Raw genomic sequence first — 23,926 nt, forward strand, 5'->3', positions numbered from 1 at the left:
AAAGCAAAAGAAAGTAAATGTGGCAAGATTTCGAATGTCTAGAAATGACTCTATAAGTGGTATTGTTCCCATGGTCCAATCACAGCAAAGCTCTGAAGGATTTAATAGAAGCCAAGCATTTACAGGAAGGAGGTAGTTAAAAGTTAGCTGCCTTGTAGGAGTTGGGCTTACAGCAGCTGGGTTATCAAACCTGCATAAAAAATGAAAAAGAGTTATTTAAGCTAAAAGTTTTTAAACACAAAATTATATATAACAGATATAGATAAACACTAAACAACAGTAATAAAAACAATGTTTTATATGTAATCTCATTAAACAGAAGACAAAAGTACATTTTTATGGATAATTCTGATTCTTGACGGAGTTCAAATTGTTTAACCTTTATGAAATGTCTAACTGACAGGAGTGATATTTATGAAGAACTGTTTGAAGGGCAAGCAGATTATCTATTTCCAGTTTATTACTAGAATGATTCAGACATGCATTCTATAATATTATGACATTCTGAAGAAGTGCATTCATTAAATTGTGACCTTCTGATTAAAATAAGGAAAGTATTATAAAATTTATTGTTGTATGTGTTGTATGAACGCTTCTGAGAACACTAACCAATGTCTTCCTACATGACACAATTCTTTCAGCACTAAATGCTAATAAAAATTATGCTTCCTGTAAAGAATTACTATGATTTTCCTCTCATCATGGACAGAGAAAACTATACCACCTATGAACTTTTCCTCTCTGCTTAGACTTCTAGAAAGTTAAAAGCCAAGTTTCCAGTACAGGGTAGTAACTGTACAGGTCTATGTAACATTTTATTTAATGTAACATAAGCATATATCCTAGTTTATACAGGCCATGATATATTAAATATACATTTCATTAATTTAGTCTATCTCCTGCAATAAAGTCGAATCATTTTTTTAAAACTACATTTAAATGAATAGTTTCAGATTCTTATTTTAGTCTGTGTTCTAAACTTTATTGGCTATATTAATGCATAGTCCTTTAAAAACCCAATTTCTCAGTTTAAAATGAATAAATCAATGAAAAATCAACTTCTATTACTTATTTGACTTGGTCTGTTAAAAATATCAAATGATTGAGAAAAAATATTATTTGAACAAAATATACTTTAAAAACTTTCATATTTGAATACATAGTGAAAAAAAACAAATCTTGAGAGTCAAGACTTGAATTCTCAAAATAACCAACAAAACTGAATACAAAGCTCCTTTCCTATAATCCATTATTCAGTGTTCATTTAAAAAAATTAAGTTTATTTGGGATAGCTGATTTAATATGTGAGCTATACTCAAAGAGTACATGTCAAACAAGTCAAATCATACTATAATCAACTTCACACGGTAATACAATAAAATTTATATAACACACACAAATACATACACACACTTTTAAATGCTTATATTATGAAAAAAATATATATGTAACACACCCCATACAGCTATCCACATACACAAAACAAATACATTCACACCTATAAGCCATGTTTTTCATACTGTAGAGCTGGAGATGAAAAATAGCTGAATCAAATTCTCTAAAAGGAATGATAAACAGAACAAAAACACTGAAACTAAGGAGTAAGGAAGAAAATATACAATACGTATCTACAATTCAATCTATTTCCCATACTACTATACTTAAATGAGTTGTTCAGTTTAGTGTAGATAGACTGGAGGTAAAAATTCAGGAAGTTAAAAAGTAATTATTCTTAAAAGAAAAAAATGCTGATAAGAAGAAAAATTCTGTGGGAATATAAAGAATTTGTTGGGCATAAAAGAAATATCTGAATAAAATTTATTCTAACCAGGGCCAGCAATGCACTATCATGGATAGCAACATGAACATTTCGGTCTTTCATTAAAAAAAAAAGTTCTTGCATGTAGTGTCAGTCATTTAAAAAAACTGAATAGGATACTAGTATAAATTTCATTTTAAACTTTAGATGAGTAAGATGAAATGGAAAAATGCTAAATGTTAGAGTAAGAAAAAACAATATGAAGAGTGTTAAAATTCAGTATAACTTACGCTTCTAGCCTTACACAACTAAAAACACGGACAAGATATGCAAAACTTAACACACTGAGCATCAGGCAAAGAAGGACAATGATATCTAACAGAAGAAAAACAAATGAGGGGAGCCTTACCTGGAGAGTTTAGTACCTGGATAGAGTTTTTAGTCTGTGTGGCAGCAAAGGGGAACCTAAGTGGAGCCCATTTATACCCCTGAGTTGAGAAGATGGAGCTGGGAGTCCTAGGAGCCCAGTGGGGTAGAATTAGTGGGCAGAATACCAGAGAGAAGAAAGATGCTGAGAAAGAGAACTCAGGAGATCCGTAGAGGATCTTGTTCCAGTTTTTGGTACTGATGAGAACTGATCAGCATATATATGTGAGGAAATACCTAAGGACAGTTGTAGTGAGGTGATTCGTGTCTCCCCAAAGTTCATTTCTATCCAAAACCTCAGAATGTGACCTCATTTGGAAGTAGGGTCTCTGCCAATGTAATTAGTTAAGATGAGGTCATACTGGATTAGGGTGGTCCCTAAATCCAATGACTGATGTCCTTATACAAAGAAAAGAAAATACAGAGAAATACACAGGGAGTAAGGCCAGGTAAAGGCAGAGAAGATTACAGTGATGCAGTAACATGCCAAGGACTGCCAAAGATTACCAGCAACTGCCAGAAGGCACAGAACAGATTCTTCCCCAGAGTCTTCAGAAGGAACCAACTGTGCATAACACCTTGATTTTGGACTCTGGCCTCCAGCACTGTGAGAGAATAAATTTCTGCTGCATTAAGCTACCCAGTTTCTGGTAATTTGTTACAGCAGCCTTAGGAAAACCCACACAGTTAAGAAAGTACCTCCTGAAATGATTAAAGATTCACAAATATCAAACAGAATTGGTAATAGTTCCTGAGCAGCCAGAATGGAAATCCTCAAAATTCAGTCTATCAGGCAGAGCACTCAGAAGGGTTTTGTGTCAGCAATGGAGGTAAATTAGTCCTATCCTAAATGCTGCTGTGGTCTCCCCAAACAAAGCTGAAAAGCAAGACTAGAAGATGAAACTTTTTTTTTACAAATAACTTATATGCATCCAAGAACAATGCTCAAAGAAATTTACATTAATTTCAAATATTGCACCCATCAAAAAATTACCAGGCATATGAAGAAGGAGAAAAATACAATCCATTAGGAGAAAAATTACTCATTCTAAACTGACCAAGAAATGACATGGATGATAAAATTAGTAGTATAAGGACATTAAAACACTAGAACATGTGAAAACATGGAATACATTAAAAAAAAAAGGCTCAAACAGAACTCAAACAGAGATAAAAAATCTGAGATGAAAACTAACTAGAAGAAATAAAGGGACGATTAGACAGTGCAGAAAAAAATTAGTGAACATTAAAAGACACAACAAAAGAAACTAACCAAAATGAAAATGGGGAAAATAGCTTTGGAGGGGAGGGGAATTAACAGAGCATCAGTGTGACTTCAAGAAGCTTAAAATACATCTAATTGGAGTTCTAGAAGACAGGAATGCAAAGAAGAAATATTTCAAAAAGTGATAATTGAAAAATTTTCAAAATTTATATAAAGTAAAACCAACAGATTTTAAGAAGCTCAGTCAACCTAAGCACAAGAAACATGAAGATAAAATAAACAGTATCTAGAAGTTTGTACCTTTTAGCCAACTTCACCCAAAATTTCAGTTATAAGATAAACAAGACCAGGGATATAATGTACAGCATGATGACTGTAGTTAATACTGTATTGTATATTTGAAAGTTGCTAAATGAATAGATCTTATAAGTTCTCAATACAAGAAAAAAAATTTCTGTAATTAACATGTGGTGATGGATGTCAACTAAATTTACTGTGATAATCATTTCTCTGTGTGTGTGCGCACACTTGTGTGTGTATATATATATAAAAATAATTATGTTGTACATTTAAAACTAATACAATGCTATATGTCAATTATGTCTCAATTAAAAATATATAGAGAAGAGAAACAACGATAAAGAGAAATTATTAAAAGCAATCATAGATTAAAAAACCACACTATGTGCAGAAGCATAAGGATGAGAAGATTTCCCACTTGAAACAATGCAAGCCAGAGAAAATCAGACCCACGTTTTTAGACTACTGAATGAAAAAGTCAACTTAGAATCCTACACTCTGGGAAAATATTTTTCAAATACAAAAGTAAAATAAAGATAAGTTTACATACAAAAGCTAAAATAATTCATCACCAGCAGTTCTACATGTCAAAATGTTAAAAGAAGTGCTTCGGTCACAAGGAAAAATGGTACCAGATGAAAATCTTGATTTAACAAAGAAATAAGGAACACTAGAAATGGGGTAACATAAAAGAATTTTTAAATTTAAATCTTATCCAAAGATAACTGTTTAAACCAAAAAATAACAATGTATTGTGGGATTTACAATGTATACTCAAGAACAATGTATGTGAATAGCACAAAGGCATAGTTCTTATTTATAGTAAGTTTATATATTTATAACAACTTATTTATTGTATATGTGATGTTTGACTATATCTTCTGACATTTATATTACATATACCTGCAATGATAACATCCCTTAAAGATAAACTGTGATGAGCAAAGGATGTAAACAAACAAACAAAAAAAAGGATGCAATCACTAAAAATTCACAGCAAAGATTTTTAGCTAAGAAGCCAAAAAGGAGACAAGAATGAAGTAATAAAAAATACTCATTCCAAAAGAAAAAAGGGAAGAACAGATGAGACAAAGAGAAAACAATTAAGAAGATGGTAGATCTAGTCAAACTATATCAATAATCATATTAGAGATGGATAGATGAAATACCCCATTTAAAAAACATATTATCTGAGCAAACAAAAAATGAAGACCCAACTATATAAAATCTGTAAGAAATCTGCTTTAAATATAAAGATACAGACAGATACAAAGTAAAAGGATGGAAAAAGATAAGTCAAGTGATACTAACAAAAGTTAGCTGGAGTGGTTACAGTAATAGAAGGTAAGGTGAGTATCTCAGTAGAGACTATTACCAGAGATAAAGAAGCTCATTTAATAATGGTAAAGGGATCAATTCATCGAGAAGACATCACAATCTTGAATACTGATACACTGAATAAAAGAGCTTTAAAATACATGAAGCAAAAACTGATAGAACTGCAAGGAGAAATAGAAAAATCTACAATTATAGTCAGCGACTTCATCATCTTTCTTTCAATAATTAATAGAACAAGTAGACAAAAATCACTAAGGATACAGAAGACTTAGCACTTAACTAATTTGGGAGGTCATTATCTTGACTGTGATGGTTACATGTATGTCAGAACCGATTAATTTGTACATTTTAAATATATGAAGGTTTATTAAAAAGTATTAATTATACCTCAATACAGCTGTTAAAAAAACCTCAATGTAAATCAAAGCCTTTCTGAAACATTTACATCATTTAAAATCCAAAGTTTAAAAAAAATAAAAAGGATGGAAAAACCAAAAAAGAACCAGAATTTCATACCTGGTGAATACTGGAAGTTGGGACTGAATAACCTGGACTCTAATCACAACAAGTAATAGTGTACTGAACATCAAAACAATGAGTTTTATTAGTGTCTGCAGCATAGAAAACGGAATACTACCCTTTCCACGAAGAAACTGTCCAGCAGTAGTATATAATAATGGCAAAGTATACTAGAGAAGAAAAAAAAAAAAATTAAATAACAAATTGCAATTTACTGAAATGCTTTCAACAATTGTACTTTTCTAAATGCAAGATTAGATACAAATTGGCTATAATTATAAAATTAACATGGAAAGATTTGTGGAACCGATAATGACTAATCATGAGGCCAATAATCTTATCTAACAATGAATTATACTATACTGTATTACTGTGTACTTTTCCAAATTGCCTATTGATTCCATTATTGACACTTGAAAAACTGTAATATAAAATGTTAAGCAATTTTCAGTGGGTATGAAGGAAAAACATATTTGTTTTTTGCAAATTTTTGGTATACATCATTAGTAAACAGACCAATTTAAATAATGATACATTGAGAGAACAAGTTTATTATAATCTAATTCAAATAGGGTAAAAGATAGCAACAAGAAAATTTATATTTCTCCTTACCCCCTGGGCAATAAATACTTCATACACACAGCAAATTCCCACAACTGTTATTCCCTGTTCTTTACACAGTGTTGCAACTGCCACTAAAAAAACTGTCACTGCAATGGGAGTCCACACTGCAATTTAAAAACAGAAAAATACAAAACACTCAAAACAATTTAATAATAGCATAAAGCAGTATTTTAAGTGAGACAACTATCAGATACTACTGAAAAACTTCACTGGTGTTTCTATATTCATATTTGTTATTTCCAATTGAACCATACCTTGTAGTTTAAAATATATTTAAATCTGTAAGTAAATTTTGCTTTATATATCCAATAGAAAAACAAGATGTATAATTTGAACTAACATTTTTTTTTGTGGAAAGGAAAATTATCTAACAAAATGCTAGCTTTTTAAAACAAAGTGTGGCCAATTTGGAGAAGGGAACTTACAAGACTGAATGTGATGATTAATGAACTACCAATTTGAAATGAAGATAAATACCTGAAATTATCATACAGATAATTTTATTATATCTGTAATTAATTAAAAACGAAACTGAAAATTGCTGGGCAAAGTTCAGTACCATTCTTTTTTAAAAAGACTACAAAAACTGAAATGGGTTAACAATAAGCATTTAAATCAATACTATTAAAAATTTGCAATAAAATATTCACAAGTTCTTTTTAAATGGAAAACCTACTTCACCAACTATAAATAAATGTCTACTATTTAGTAGTCATTTGAATAAAGAACAATAAATTGTGAGGGTAATTCTGGATCTGCTACTAACCTGCTCTGTGATTTTTGTGCAACTTTTCTGAGCTTCAGTTTTCTTATTGGAAAATATGATCTCTAATTCTTTTCCAGTTTAAAAAATATATGGTAGTATGATTATGTGACCTCAATTTTTATTAACAACATTAATCAAAGCAAAAACTCAAATAATTGACTTAAATCCAGGTATAAATAAGAACAGAACTCATGAATTTAATACCTTTTTCTTTTGTCACTGGGCTTTATACAGAAACATCTGTTTTTGAAATTATTTTCAATTTTAAAGTACACTATAGACTAAAATTACCAAAAAGAAAAACAACTCAAAAAACAAAAATTAGAACACTATTGACAATACTAAGTATAACAGTATTCCTTCCTCAAAAAAAATCTCATGTTTTAGATAGGCCCAAACCATCAATACTAATGTAATAAATAGGTTATATCAAGGGCTGAATCTTCGTGCTAAAGTCAACAAGAAATTCATAGAGCAAAGAAATCAGACGATAATTATTTACTACACAGGCTGAACCTAAAGTTGGACCTTGAAGGAAATATAGGACATGGGAAAATTAGGGAAGGGGTATGTATGAGTAAGGGAATACAGGAGGGAATAAGCGTGGCAAATGAATGATACAGAGAATAGCATACTCCCTGGATGAGTACGCATATATTGAAAACTAGTGAGAAATAATGGCCTTGAAAACAGATACACTAAACAGTCTGTATAAACAGTTTAGCATATTTCATTGAGTCTCAACCACTCTACGGCATAAGAGGGAAGTTGTAATTGTACCCATTTTCAAGATGAGGAAATAATATGGAGGTTTGATAAGAGTCATGTACCATAAGGAGACCACGACTTTAACTTGATTTTTCTAATATTAAATTCAAAGCTTCTTACTAATTTGTATCTCCACTCCAAGGAAAAGAAAGCAAATAGCTGCCTCCATAATGTTGGATTCAATCTAAGCAACTGACAGTACTAGTGAAGGCAAAAGTTTTACTAAAGCTGGTCATTTCAGTTCTTCAACCTTTGGTGACTAAATTACTGTATGAACATATACACTTTGATTTTTATAATCAGATCTCTGTGGCTAAAGTTACCATATGTGATTTTGTTCAAAACAAGTAGCCCTGCTAAATAAGCTGATATTTAAAACACACACACACACAAGTGTAGAATGAATTCCAATCATTAAAAACTATTTCAATTTCAAAATACAGGTTTCTAAGCTGATTTTACATGTGTAAAGATACATATCGTCAGCAATCATGTATTCACATAGTCATTTTAAGTATCTACTGCATTTGTAGGGGAGAGAGAGAACAATACGTAAACAAGTAAAGATACATTTAGTCAAATGGTGAACTAAGTGTTACAGAGAAAAACTGAAGGTGAAAGGAAATAAAATGAAGTGGGAAGGATGTGTGATGCTACTGATGACATTTAAGCAGAAATCTAAAGTAATGAAAAAGCAAGTGCAAAGGGTCTGAGATGAATCATGCTTATAAAAAGGGTATGGGACATGAACAACCTAGAATTTAAGTGATTAAATAATTACGAACAGAAAGTCTCTGCATAGGATAACATACACTAGATAGAATGGAGAATATAAAGATGATGACAGAACTGTGCTCTCTAGGGTAAAATAATGCAATGTGCAATATGAAGTATCATAGGGGTTAAGAGGATACAGAGAAGTCCAGAGCAGGTCTCAATACCTTTCCACCTATAATTTAAAATATATTACACTCTTTCACCTGACCATGTCCTCAACAAATATATACCAAACACCTTCTGTGCACCAGGAACCACTCTAAGAAATAGAGATAGAAAGTAAGAGAAAGTTACTTGCCCTAATGAAGGTTACGTTCTATTGTAAGAGAACGATAAGGGGTGAAAGAAAAAAGTACAAATTCTGTATTTTTAGATTAGAAATGAGTCTTATGAGAAATGTAGGTTGGAGGAATAGAAAAGCAATACAATTTGGTTTTTGGTCTGGTCAAGTGGTGAACATGATCTGTTGACTCTTCCCCCAAAATCAAGCCTAGAAAGATTCAGTGAAAGGGAAGTATGGCTTCTAAGACATTAAAAATAAAAAAAGAAAGAGAGAGAAAGACTCCTGGGCATTGAAGGTTATCTTAAAAATGTACATTTATACGCATGTTATGAGGGACTACATCTAAAGCAAGGATGACAAAAAAATTTTTTTTAACTTTTTCCTTGCCAACCCTGACTGCCCAAAGTAAATCATTATCTGTGCCTTTACTGTAGAACTCTGCAGTTGCAGTAACTTGTGGTGATCCAGGAATGAAATGAGAATACTTCAATATAAGTCCTGCTGGGGTAAAGAGCGAGATTTTTTTTTTCAAGGTCCAAATGACCATCCACTCTTGGGTAGTCACTCCCACACATTTTCTATCTAAACGTAGGGGGGATGGTGGACTGGCTGGTTCTCAACGCTGAATCCCTTCAAGAGACTAGAGTGGGTGGTTGGTAAAATGGTAAAAAAAGAACAGTGACCAACAGTGGCCCTGGGGAGCCCAGAGCTCTCCACCCTGGGTTTTAATGAATTACGGGATGGATAGAGTGGCCCTGGTGTTTCTCCTTAACAGAAAAAGTGGTCAATAACTTTCAGAGAACATGTAGCCTGAGTCCACAAGCCAAAATAAGTAGACATCTAAAGGGTACAACAATTATAGAAGATAACAAACATAATAACACGTATGACTAAATAAGAATTACTTGAAAAGATACACTACAAATTTAAAATATGTAATTCTACAGGAAATAAGAAAACTAAGAATTTAAAATAAGTAATTCTAAAGGAAATAAGAAAAGATACTGGAGTTTACAAAGAATAAGAAATCATTAAAAAGAACCAAGTAAAATTATTAAGAATGAAGTAAAGTGAAAGGCTACTTTGGTTAGAATGAAGTTTCTCTAAGGGCAAAGCAGTTGAGCTGAGGCCTGGTGATATGAAGAATGTAAATGAGACAACTATGTGAAGATCTAAGGGAAGAAACCTCAAGTAAGAGGGAATAGCAAGTATAAAGGCAGGTGCTTCACCTGTTTGAAGAACAGTAAGGTTTGCTTGACTATAGTGAAGTGACTAGGGCAAAACTGCAGGAGACATGTTTAGAGAGATAGGCAGGAGCCTGATCATGGTCTTGAAGTTCAGATTTATCATTCATGCTTTGCTGAGGATGGTATTTAAAGAGAATATTAGTTTGTGATTCTGTATTAGTTACTGGACTACCTCTCACCGCATAACAGACAACAGGGAAAACAGGTATAATGCTTACTATGAGCCAAGCAGTGCCCTAAATGCTTTAACATGCTTAACTCATCTAATCCTTTTCAAAAGGTAGGGATTATTATCTATGTTTTATAAAGAAACTAAAGCAGAGACGTTATGTAATTTGACCAACATAGTAAATGGAGTTACTAAACGGTGGACCTGAAATGTGAAACCAGACTCCAGAGTCCATGCTCTTAACCATTACGCTATGCTGTACTCAAATTGTTTTCAGAAGGCATTACACACAGCAGCAAGAGGCGAACCTACTCATATTACAAATCTAAGAAGACACTGAAGGTATTTAGCTAAATTGCTTACTTCTTGAACCTTAGTATTCATACATAAAAAAATTAAGCTCCTTATCATCAGTGCCTTATGTCTACAGTGAGAAAATTCTCCAAGAACATGGGGAAAAAAATCTCAGGATTAAATTTTAGGATCAATGAAGTACAGGTTAAGGCCATTCTGTGAAGTCTCTTTCATGCCCACTGTGCCCATATTCTTAAAATAATCATTTTCACTACCTGGAACTCGTTTTCTGAGAATACCAGGCATCATTAAGACTAATGGGCTAATACACAGAAAGCATTTTCCAAGGAAGGGCACATGGTAAGGACTCAACAAGCAGCTGAGCTATGATAAACACATAATAAAAGTTATACTCTTACAGGCTTTTAACTTCGTCTAAACAATACAATACACAACCTTCCTAGGTGTTATTTAGAGAAAAAAAACTGAAGTACTGGTACCTGAATCATTTAGAGGTAACAGCAAATGGAACTAAGAATGACCCTACGACTCCTACATTCTAGGCAAATTTTTTAAAATTAGATCATATAGAATCTTAGTTATGATAAAACTACACACAAAATTTTTAATATTGATAAAACTGCATACTTTTCTTATGTACATACATGTTAAAATAATATAACATACAAAGATAAACACCAAAAATGGCATATATTTTATAAGAACCACTTGAAATATGTACCTGATCGAGTTTTATAGCTAAAGGAAAAATTAAATGTTACACATTTACCTATGGAATTATCTGGTCCTTTTGATTTGGTATATGATAAAAATGCAGCTAGAAAAAAGATAGATGACAAAAGTTCTGCTCTTCCTACAACACCTGTCACCTAGAAAGGGAAAGGAGGAGTGTTCATATTAATGAAAAGCACCTTCAAAATTTAACTATATATAACAGCAACAGTAGTTTAATTAGAAACTAAACTGCCATAACTTTTCAAGTGCACATTTCTGTTTTTTAGGTATTCTTTGAGCGCCCTCATGTGGTGAATTTGTATATCTTCCATAAAAATAAATTTATTAGTGATTATAACAATTATTATTATTTTATTATTTTGAAGTAATTATAGACTCAGAGGAAGTTGCAAAAATAGTAATAGAGAGGTCCTTTTTACCCTTTATACAGCTTCCTCCAAAGGTAACATCTTACATAATTATAGTACAATATCTAGTTCTTAACTGAAAGAAAAAGGCTTTTCTTATGTGTTTTCTTAAAATACAAGTATCCTTAAAATACAAAAATATAATAAATTTAATACATTATATCTCCATATTAACTGCAAACTAAAGTTTAAAAAGACAATAGTTTTAAAATGTCCTTATGAATACAAAAAATTTAAATGTAAAACTCCGAAATTTCCCTTCAAAGTATTCTGAACTCATCATACAATTTAAAACAATCTATCATTTTTGTAGATGCAGAGAAAAATGTTCAGCTAGACACCAAAGGTTCAGGATACTGAGAGAGACGTACAACCCGCCTCTAACACTCCAATACTCTACAAAGTTTACATATACATACTATTGTTTACAACCGAAAGCTTGTAACAAAGCAACTGAGCAGAGTCTTCTGTGCTGTTGAGAGTCAATTTTGGAGTTTCAAAATTACCAAGGAAAATGAAGTTATAGTTTGAGTATGTCTTAGTGACAGACATATCAGCAATAGCAGAGACAGCTCACAATTTTGAAACACATGGCAACAGACAATATGAAATTACTGAGCATCATCTTTTGCTAGGATGTCTGCTCACATTTGCATATATTTTGATTTATTTTTATCCTTATATAAGTTTGTCTTGTTATTTTGTTTTTTTGAAACATGAACAGTATCAAGTTGACAAATATTTTAAAACTATGTATTTTTCAAAATTTATTAGCAAAGAAAATAATTGCATTCATTTATCTTTTATATTGCTAATGTTGAATGATTATATCTTATGTTCTTGAATAAATGTTTATGTTTCAAAATTTGTTGTAAATTTAAAAATTTTATGCAGTAGGACATTAAGACTGCACTAGGAAGTTAAGACATTGTACTAACTTAGGAGTCTTCAAATACTTGGATTAAAGTTATGGTTAATACTTTTTTCCTAAAAATATATAACCATTATAGTCACTGTGTAGGCTTTATAAACAAAATAATGCAAAAAATATCTATAGTTTTACTTACTGCTTCTGTGTGTATTGGGTGCACTGCAAAAAGTAAAGAGGCAATCACACTACTCCGGCTGTCCAGAAAATGTTTGCAGACTTTAAGAAATATCACACTAACCACAGCATGAAAAATCATATTTAGGAGATGATATGACATTGGTTTTAGTTCACTAAACAGATAATTTAAGCGAAACGTCAATACTGTTAAGGGACGGTAAGACTTGTGGCTTCTCTCCTAAAAAGGAGGAAGAAAAAAAAAAAGAAAAAAAAGCAATCATTGATTATTAAAGTATCTTGGTCCTCCAAGGTACATAAACTAATCATTGCTTTTACGACTGAAAGGATCCACACTTAGCTGAGAAATAACAATAAAATAATGAAATGTCCCAAGAATAACACAAACATAAAAGACAGCTCTATAATCTGTGTTTTCCTATTTTCTTTGTCCAAAAACAAGGCAATTTTCTCTCTGATATATAGTGGTCGAAGAATTACTAGTAGAGGAAAAACATTTGATTATTAATTCTTCTTCAATACATATATTAAAAAAAAAAAAAGAAATAGGACAATAGTGGCACTAATCAAGTTGTAGCACAGGATTCTCTCCAGAGGCTGTTCCGAACTTACCAGTGTAAGTGTTTATCTAACTGCTGGCTAGATCTTCAAAAGGAAACTATAAACAGAATGCTTACCAGTGCAGTTTAAACAGTGATGACTCAGAAAGGTACTGTCTAGTTGTTTTATGAAGAAACACCTCCATAATGTATAGATCTGAATACATTAGACCAAAAATCCCTAGGTACTACATAGAGAGTAATACAAGGGCAAAAACTTTCTCGGAATTTTTACTGTAAGACAAAAATCAAACCAGATTTAAGAATAAAACTCACAAGTCAAAACTATATAAAATATTATCCTAGTTATATTTTGTAATTTTATACAAGGGTATCCACATTCAGCTTCTTTGCTCTCCTATCTCTTACCATATTTTGCTGTAACTCTGACATATAGGTATAGACTTAAGCCAATTCATCCCTAAAAGGTGACATTAGGAAGCACAAGCAACAAACATTTCCCATTTTGAAATTAGGAGTATTTTAACATCAGGCTGTACTAACCACATACAACGTGTTATCTACCTAGAATGTTCTTTCTTGCTTGGTTAATTCCTGTACATCCTATAAATTAAAGTTTAGGCATATGAAAAGTTTTTTAAGGCAAGGTATTGCACTGAAATGATCTGTACCAGAAAGCAGCAAAATGTTCTAGAAGCTTCTGAGTGCCTGAAATGTTTCTGGGGCTCCACTAGAACATATTTGCCAGTTGAAAGGATAAAGTCAGAAAGTAGCAGGGAATAGGTATTTTTAATTGCAGTACACATAATTGCTTTATTAGATACATACATATGCCATACGTAATGACCAACTAAAAGATAGACTAATCATTATACATAACTAATTACTCACATAATTCATTAGTAATCTATTTAATACTCTACTGTGACAAACAATCATCAGCTTAGTAAATATCAGGTTTACTCTGTGAATATATAGTAAAACAATTCCACTATGAAAAAACCCAATTCAGATCATTATTAAGCTCAGGTATTTAAAAAAAAAACTCCTAATTATTCATGGTATTAGTTGGCAACAGAAACATAAACATGAATGTAATGAATGAATAAGCTAACAGTTCCCTATTAATGTGAAGCTCTCCATAAAGGTATGGAAAAAACACAGCAAGAAAGGATATCTCCAGAAGTTATCTTAACACAAGTACCTTCATAAACCAAATGCCGGAAGAGTGCGGCTCATTACAGCCCAGTGATTCTCAATCATGGCTGTACCAAAGAATCATCTGAATAATTTAAAAACAAATTAAAAAAAAAAACAACCTACCCCTCTCCGAAAAAACCACAACAATAAAAAAGCAAATATATAAACAAAACAAAACATATTGATACCCACATCTCACTCTTAGATAACTGCAATAACTGTAATTAACAGGCTTGGGAGGGCTTTGGTGTTAAATTTTTTAAGTGCCCCAAGTGGATTCTAATGTGCAGCCAGGGTTGTAATCCACTGAACCATCAATAAACAGAGTATTACATATCTAAAGAATGGGCTTATTAAAGAGTTGATCTGAACACTTGGAGGACCAGGGAGTCCAAAGACCTCTAACATAGCAGTATTCATGTAGCTAAGAAGAATGTCCTAAGCCCAAAATGTGTCTTTGAGGTCTACATTGGCAGAAAAATCCTTAACGTTTGGGCGCCTGCACTATTCAGGCTATCATTACTTGATGACATCAAACATTAGATCTTTGAATGTGCTAATTTCAGACTTGTCAAGAAACCTTATGACACCTAAATACTACTTAGAATAATTTTTCCCTACAGGGAGAGACTATACCCATCAGAAAGTATGAGGAAGTGACACTCTTCACTCTATAAACTATTATTTTATTTTATTCTTAATTGAAGTATAGTCAGTTTACAATGTTGTGAAAAGGGATCCAAACTAGAAGAGAAGAGGTAAAACTGTCATTATATGCAGATGACATGACACTGTATATAGAAATCCCTAAAGGCTCCACAGGAAAATTACTAGAGCTGATAAAAGAATTCGGCAAGGTAGCAGGATATAAGATCAACATAAAGAAATCAGTAGCATTTCTTTACACTAATAATGAAATATCAGAAAAGGAAAGAAATAATCTCCTTTAAAATTCCATCCAAAAATAAAATACTTAAAAATAAATCTGACCAAGGAAATGAAAGACTTATATGCAGAGAACTACAGAATGCTAAGGAAATTAAAGAGGAGTTTAAGGAATGGAAAGATATCCCAAGTTCTTGGATTGGAAGAATTAATATTGTTTAAATGGTCATACTATCCCAAAGCAATCTACAGATTTAATGCAATCCCTATCAAATTACCTGAGACATTTTTCACAGAACTAGAACAAATCATACTAAAATTTATATGGAGTCACAAAAGACCCAGAATTGCCAAAGCATTACTGAAGAAAAAGAATGAAGCTGGAGGAATAACCCTCCCAGACTTCAGACAATACTACAGAGCTACAGTAATCAAAACAGCATGGTTATTAGTACAAAAACAGACATAATGGGTCAATGGAACAGCACAGGGAGCCCAGAAATGAACCCACAAACTTTTGGTCAATTAATCTTTGACAAAGGAGGCAAGAACATACAATGGAATAAAGACAGTCTCTACAGCAAATGATGTTGCTGAAAACTGGACAGCTACATGTAAATCAATGAAGTTAGAATACTCCCTCACACCATACATGAAAATAAACTCAAAATGGTTTAAAGACTTAAATATAAGACAAAACACAATAAATCTCCTAGAAGAAAACATAGGCAAAACATTATCTGACATACATCTCAGCAATAAACCATCATTTTCATTTGTTTATCCATTCCATCTGAGTTTATTATAAGCCTTTTTTCTTAATGTGTATACTTAAGGGGGCTCTGAACAAAATTAAATTTTCAATCTGTAAAGCTCGAAATATCACAAAGCAGAGCACTGACACTGTGGTATGACAACTTTAATGATCCCTTAATCCCGACTAACATTTCATGTCAAAATCTAATGTCATGATTAAAACATAGGATCATATTTTTCACTCATTATCAAAAGATATTCTTTTAAAGGCTAGAATGGGTGAGAACAGGAATGTTGCAGGAAAACAAATAATCTGATTATTTAATAAGAAAAAATACTTGTCTGTGATCAGAGGAATGAAAGATTCCATAGTCCACCTGGAGAAGTTTCTAAATTTGGAGAAAAGGGCCACAAATGATAACTGACAAACTGTAACTATGAAAGAGTATTACATGTTATCTCTCTACAACTATGTGCTAGGTACCATAGACAGACTAATTAATTTATCCTCAAGGTATTATTCTTTTATAGATCAGGAAAATGCCCTGCCATCTAAAAGCTGTGTTCCCACCTATTCCACTCAACTTTTGCATTATAGAACTAAAATGAGAATCCAATCTATATGAGCCCAAGCTAACAAGGGTTTAATTCTGAACAGTTTAACACTGACCTTCAAAATAAAGTCACTGGCAAAGTAAAAACACTTTCATTAAAAACAAACTAAACCTTTGGGTTCTCAAATACTAAGTCAAAATAAGTATTAGGTAAGAGATACACCACAAATTAAAATTTTTAATAAGTCATTTTTTCCACAGAAAACTGGCAATATATGGACTCAGCATTTTTACCCTTCATGTTCAATCTATTTATATTGAAGTTATATACATTTTTAAATGGTTAAATATACCACAGGTAGTCATCTTTTTGCCTGATTCATAAGACTGGAAAAAGAGAAATAAGTCAGGTGTAATAAACAGATTGGTATTACATCTACTGCTCTTCTAACACATTTGGTTTTTACACACACATATTATTTTTAAAAAGATTAAGCCGAGGTACACAACCTAGGAAAGAATCAAGCACTACTTAAAGAGGATAATCACATCTTCATATTCCTACCTAATTTATTACAAACACATTATGTCTCATATAAAACCTTTGAGGGAAAAAAACCCGTAATTGCTATGATAACAATGCTGACAATTAAGAGAAATAAACTGTAAGAATATTTAAAAATCTGATACAAATAAATAATATATACTTACCTCAGACATAGGAGTTCCCCAGAAATCATTCTGAAATAAAGTTTTTAAAGGAGTAGATGGATGCAGGTCTTTATTATCCAGTATTGCTGAAACATCATCAAAAACAAAACCACAAAATAGGCTGTTCCAATAGCAGGCAGTAACCACACCTATTATTAAGGTTACTTCTTTAAGGTTAATATCAGCCATCTTTTCCACAAGCACTTGTGGACAAAATCTGGGGGAAAAAACGAAGATAAAATGAAATAAGCAACATTTTTTCCCAAGTAAGTCCAGTTTTAATAGAAGGATGATAAGTAAAATAAAGATAGAATGCTAATTCTCCTAGGGAATTCTTCAAAGCTCAGTTCAAATGTCATTCACCTCTAAGAAGCATTAGCTGACCACCTCCCCACATTCCTAACCTAAGAGAGAATTAATTGCTCTTTCCTGTGTGTTTTCATACCTCTATTACAGTCCTTTACCACAGGACTCAATCTTTACGCCTATCTCTCTAGCTAACTAAACTAGATAGTGAACTCCTTATCAACTGTTACAGGTCAGGTTATCTGGGAAACAAATACATGCAAGATAACTAAAACAACAACAACAACAACAACAACAACAACAAAAACACTAGTATGATGTGCTCCAGCAGTAGCTAAATGAATCCCTATGAGAAAACAAATACATACTTAAAGACACTGATCATGGGTTTTCTGAAATGTAGATAAAGCTTATGTTTTAGTACTTTATGAACCTAAAGATCAACTATTACCTAAATCAGGAGTTCGAACTTGTAGCCTGAAGTCTTGTTTAGTTGACTAGCCAGTTAACTACAGTTCCATTATCTTTCACTCAGATTGATTTATTTGACAGAGTTATGTTATTTATTTGGCTCTTGGAGCATAGCAGTTTATGATTCAGATTTAAATCATGGTTTTTCTTTTTCCCATTGCAACAAAAACTTTTAATATAGACAATGGCTTCATACATGACAATTCATAATTAAGTCACTGCTTTAGAAAGGATTCAGTGATGGAATGTTTATAGGGTAGAAAGAACTAATGAACTGAGGGATACTGAAGAATAAACTCTACTATAAAAAAAACAAGGTTGGAAAGTACTCTAACAAGTTGATACACTTTTCTAGCTTGAGTAGTGTCATTAGTATCATTTTAGTGTCATCACCTGTGGAGGGCAGAAAAATGACCCCCCCCCCCCAACTGTCTATACACAAGTCATCTGAACCTGTGAATATATTACCTTACATGGCAAAAGAGACTTTATAGGTGTAACTAAATTGAGGATTTTGAGATGAGGAAATTATTTTGGATTTTCTGGGTGGGCCAATTCAATGGCAAGAGACCTCACAAGTGAACAAGGGAGGAGGGGAGTCAAAAAAAACAGGGATCAGAGTGATATTATGGCTGGCTGCAGGCCACAAGTCAAGGATTGACAGCAGCCTTCAGAAGTTGGAAAATGCAAAGACACATTCTTCATTAGAGCTTCTCAAGGGACCACAGCCCTACTGACATCTCAATTTCAGTGTGAGACCCATTTGGGACTTCCGACCTCCAGAACTGTAAAACAATACATTTGCATTACTTTCAGCTACTACATATGTGATAATTTGTTACAGCAGCAATAGGAAACTAATACATAATTTACAGAGCCAGAAGATCTGGGACCTGAGATATATCTGTCTGTTCAGAACAGAGGAAGAATAGGGTAGAGAGGGTGAGCAGAGATTTTAAGTCATATGTAAGATTCATTTAAGAATATAAATATAAGAAACTATGGGAAAGTATTAAATTATCTTTAAAATCAGATGGGAAAACTTTAGAATATATTAGCCTTTTTAAGGAAATGGAAAATCCACTTAATAAATGGATAATAAATCTAATAAATCAGAGAAGGAAATTAGCTGTATTTTTTGAAGAAGTATAGTTTTTAATTAAAAGAAAAATTATTTAAGGGTTTATCTTGAATCCAGAAGCAATTTAGCATTTCCAAATGGTAATAGACATATTTATTATTAAAAAAGTTGATGGTGCTTGTTTAAAGATTGAAAAGATTTGGCTCAGCTTCTCTCAACCACACTAAAGTGACAGTCAAGGTACTAAGAAAAAAAGAAAACCTATAAATTAACAAGGATGAATATAATTGGAGAGGAGATTACAGCACAGTTTGGAAGCTGCAAAAGGCAAAAGGATTAGTAAGTGACTCAACAGAGTTTAGGAAAGTGAATCATTAGCTGAAAGGGGAAAAGCTGAAAAGTTTTCTGCACCCTTGAAGAAATTTCAAAAAACTCATGTCAAGTATCTAAGGAAAAAGAGCTAAGAACAGATGGATGTGTTAAAGTTTAGACCCATCTCTCACAAAGCCAAGTACCCTCCCCCTCTACATCTAGGTAGAACACTGGAGACCTTCCCTCTGGAGTAGGTGAAACACAGAATGTCTGATACAGGAGACACTAGTAAGAATAAAGGTAGCATACTGAAAATGAGGGTTAAGCTAAAAGTCTGTCTATGTATTTTGAGATCCTCCAGTTATCTTCTACCAGTTAAGCATAATCCTGTAAAACTTTACAACAATGGAAACAAATAGAGGATTCTAAAAGCTCCCAGAAAGATATATAGCAGGTTCCATATGAAAGATTAGGAATCCAAACAAATCACTTCTTTTACCAACAAAACTGGAAGCTAGGGGAAAAAAAAATTCTGAAAACAAAAAGGGAATAATCAAATCTCTGAAGGATACTGATTTCCAACTTACAATTCTGTATTAATGAACACAAATTTCCAAAGTTGGAAAGTAGAATAAAAATATTTTAAACATTCAAAAACATACTTCCAATGTCTCTCTTCTCAGGAAACTAATAGAAGAGCTACTCCAACAACATGAGGGAGTATACTAAGAAACAGAGACACAGGAAAATCAGGAGACAGAGGATCCAACACAAGACAGTGACAAAGGAAATACCCAGAATGACAGTCATGCATGCAGGTCTACTACTCAGGAAACAATGGAACAGCTCAGCAGCTTCCTGAATGACAGTCCCAAGAAGATGTAACTGACAGAACATCTGAGGTGTTTAAACACAGAGTGAAGAACTGTTTCATTTTTAAATTTTGAGTGTGTAATTGTAATTCAGAACATCCACCATTGGGTAGATGAAAATCAAGTCTTATGTATGGGTCAAAAAACTCTCAGGTCCCTGACCAAACATTTGGGGTGACAAACTGCTGTTTAGTTAAATGTTCTTATAATAGGAAGGTTTAAAATTAAGAGGAAAAACAAGGAAATTAAACCTATAGTTTTAATACTCTCGAATTATATTTGGGAATAACGTGTATTTGATTTTTAAAGTACTTATAATGTTTAACAGTATTTGATACGTCACTACAGACTGTCGACTGTAGGAAAAAAAAATCCTTAGCATTGAGAGTTATGTTTTATTTGGAGGACATTCTGAGGACTTAAGCCAGAGAGGAAGCCTCTCAGATGACTTTGAGGGACTGTTCTGACGAGGTAAGTGAGAAGCCAGGAATATACAGGAGTTTTTGCAACAAAAACCACGGAGAAGGAACATCAAAAGAATACTGTTAATTAAAGAAAAATCAAATATCTCAAGATAATGAATTCAGCACTTTGCTGTGTAAGATGTTAAGAGTCTGGGTTCACTGAAATCATTTCTTTGATATGTACCTTAACTATCTAGAGCAAGTATCTTGTTTTTCTCCGTCCCGAATCCCCTCAGGGTACACAGCTGGGGGTGGATGCAGAGGCTGATGGCTTGAAGGCCACAATGCCCTTTTTTACTGATATGGCAGGTGATGTTCTCGGTCCACAATTGCCTCCTCTTGATCATAAATTCTACCAACATTTGGGAGGCATTTCATGACCAATTTTGTCCCACAGACTAGGAAGGCTCATTCCTAGATCAGGTGAAGACTCTGTTGACAGGCCACTAGATGAATGGATTTTTTTTGGATTAGGCCCTATTGATAAGCTAAAACTCTCCAGATTGCTTGTCTTATCAGTTTATCATGATCCAGGAAATGGTTTCCCTTGTTGCTTCTTCTCATATTTAGGGTTGCACTATTACAATTATTCTATGTAGAGTTATATATACAATCAATCGCCTCAAGCATTGTTTTAGCCAGCATTAATTTTGTCAGAGGCCTGGTTACACATTGCATAATGCAAGAGGCAATCTTATAAAATAAACAGGATAAATAATATAGCTAGTAACATTAATAAGTTCATAGTAAAGCAGAGAGGGACACACAGCATTAACAATTTGAAAACTAAGGGAACAAACAGTGATTAGTATAACTAGTTGTAATCTGGTCACAATAAGCCATCAAGTCCACAGGAGAGCCAGCTGGAGAAACCAAATTCTGGAATGATCACGTAGAGAGAAAAAGACAGATGTTTTATCTTTGTTTAGAAAGTTATACTTTATCACTTTGCTGTAGGTCATGGTGTACATTTACATTTCTGATTTGACAGGTGCCTTTAATTCTCCAAAGGACTGGTGTGATGCCTAAATGATATTAAAAGATTGATTTGCCCAACTATATTTTCTTTAATTTGCCTTTTAACAAAATGGCACTGAGTGGCTACTTTTCCTAACACTCTAACAATCATGGAAAGAACAAACATTTAGGAGAATTTTAAATGAAATCTGGGAATATTTAGCTTGGAAATCAAGGTCTTCTCAGCTCAATAATTTCATGATTATATCTTCTTCAATAAGTAAAACTTTGGCCTGCATGGTTTGCAAAGTCTGCATTCACACAGACTCCAATCTTTCCAGTCTCTTCATGTTGAGCAAAGACAAGTGTTTGCTTGCTGCACACTGACTACTCTCCATGAGAACAAGGTAAAACAAAACATTTACTGTACACAGTGGATACTAAATTTCTTACCACTGTGCTTTATGTTAGAAGCTGGAAAAGTAAGCTACCATTTATTTTCTTGATAAGGGAGCAAAAAAGGAACAGAAAGAACATACAGAATATAGGTTCATTGGTACAGAGAACAGAGGTAGCATTATAAAAAGCAAGTCTTTCTTGTGAAGTGATTTTAGTCAGATAAAATTATTCATAAAACCACAGAAATGAAAGAAGGTAGATCCAGGCAAGTGTTTCTGTAGTAAAGTCATTTATAAAGTTGTCAGATAAATCCCTTCTCTTGGTGAAAACTGACTGATTTAGAAAATCTGATGAAAAATAATGGTGAGTTTTAGTGATTTTCCTCAAAATACATACAGTGAGCAACTGAACTAGAACTCAAGTTAAATTTCTTGATTCACAGTTAGGCACAAACATACTACAGTGCATTAGGACCTACACCTTAGTTAACTGGTTTCCTGCTGTATCCCCAGTGTATCAGCTCAAAAATATTGTTGGAATGAGTAAAGTAATAAAATTTAAATATGACTTTGCACTTAGTCTGGGCTGTAATTGAGGTCTGGATTACAACTTTAGCTTCATTAATTATTACGAAATTACTCAGCCTCTGTGAACCTGTTTTCACTTCTGGAAAATGAGAATAAAACTTACCATTTGGCCAGATAGCTTGAGTTAGCAGAGAATTAAATGTAAATAATGTGAGGGAAGTAAGGGTAGAGAAGACCAACACAGACAAAACAAAACAAATAAATAAATAGAAAATAACAGCGATAATGAATGACAGAACAAGAAAAATAAGGTGCTGTAGTAAAAATAACAGATTACTATGAAAAAAATGCAGTATTAAGCACAGTGCATGACATAATATGTGCTCCAGAAACGCTGGCTTTCATCTCTACTTTTCCCTGCTAAATAATGACTTAGAAACACTGAGCATGAAAAATATTTAATTCAAATTCTTGAGTAAACATAATTAGAGTATGGTAATATTTAATATAGATGGCAAAACTGAAGAACAAGCACTCTACAAGTATTGGTTCCCCGCTTGCCTGAGAAGGCAGTGTAGCAGTTATGAACATGTCCCTTAGCCAGAAAGGTCTGTGTTCAATCATACTACTTAAGTTTGAGCAGAGTACTTAACCTCTCCAAGTCTCAGTTTTTTCGCTTAATTGGGAAGTGAGGACAATATAAGCAGTTATTTCACTGAATTGTTAAGATTAAATGAAATAATGAAAAAGCTATAGTAATCAAAACAGTATGCTACTGGCATAAAAACAATCAGATCAGTAGAACAGAATAGGGAGCACCGAAATAAAGGAACCAAGAATATACAATGGGGAAAGAATGGTCTCTAATGAATGGTGTTGGGAAAAATTGGAGAGCCACATGCAAAAGAATGAAACTGGACCCCTATCTTACACTGCTCACAAAAACCAACTCAAAATGGATTACAGACTTGAATATAAGACTAAAACCATAAACCTCCTAGTAGAAAACATAGTGGGTAAACTCCTTGACACTGGTCTTGGCAAAATGGTGAGAGAAAAATACTATGTGATCTTATAAATAAATATAGACGTAGAATCTATAAAAAACGAATTCATTGAAGGAAGGAACACATCCGTCAAAGTACAA

The 23,926-nt window shown here is 32.9% G+C and overlaps 1 protein-coding gene across 1 annotated transcript in view; it reads right to left on the reverse strand.

Moving 5' to 3' along the window:
* Window positions 1-23,926, reverse strand: part of TMTC3 (transmembrane O-mannosyltransferase targeting cadherins 3) — a 49,913-nt gene that overhangs the window by 24,821 nt on the left and 1,166 nt on the right. The window contains 6 exon segments of the mRNA XM_006185505.3: window positions 3-190; window positions 5,565-5,737; window positions 6,180-6,295; window positions 11,286-11,385; window positions 12,726-12,944; window positions 17,391-17,607. Coding sequence (XP_006185567.2) covers window positions 3-190; window positions 5,565-5,737; window positions 6,180-6,295; window positions 11,286-11,385; window positions 12,726-12,944; window positions 17,391-17,579 — 985 coding nt within the window. The 5' untranslated portion in view covers window positions 17,580-17,607.

The sequence above is a fragment of the Camelus ferus genome, chromosome 12 (genome assembly GCF_009834535.1).
Source record: "Camelus ferus isolate YT-003-E chromosome 12, BCGSAC_Cfer_1.0, whole genome shotgun sequence".
NCBI lineage: Eukaryota > Metazoa > Chordata > Mammalia > Artiodactyla > Camelidae > Camelus > Camelus ferus.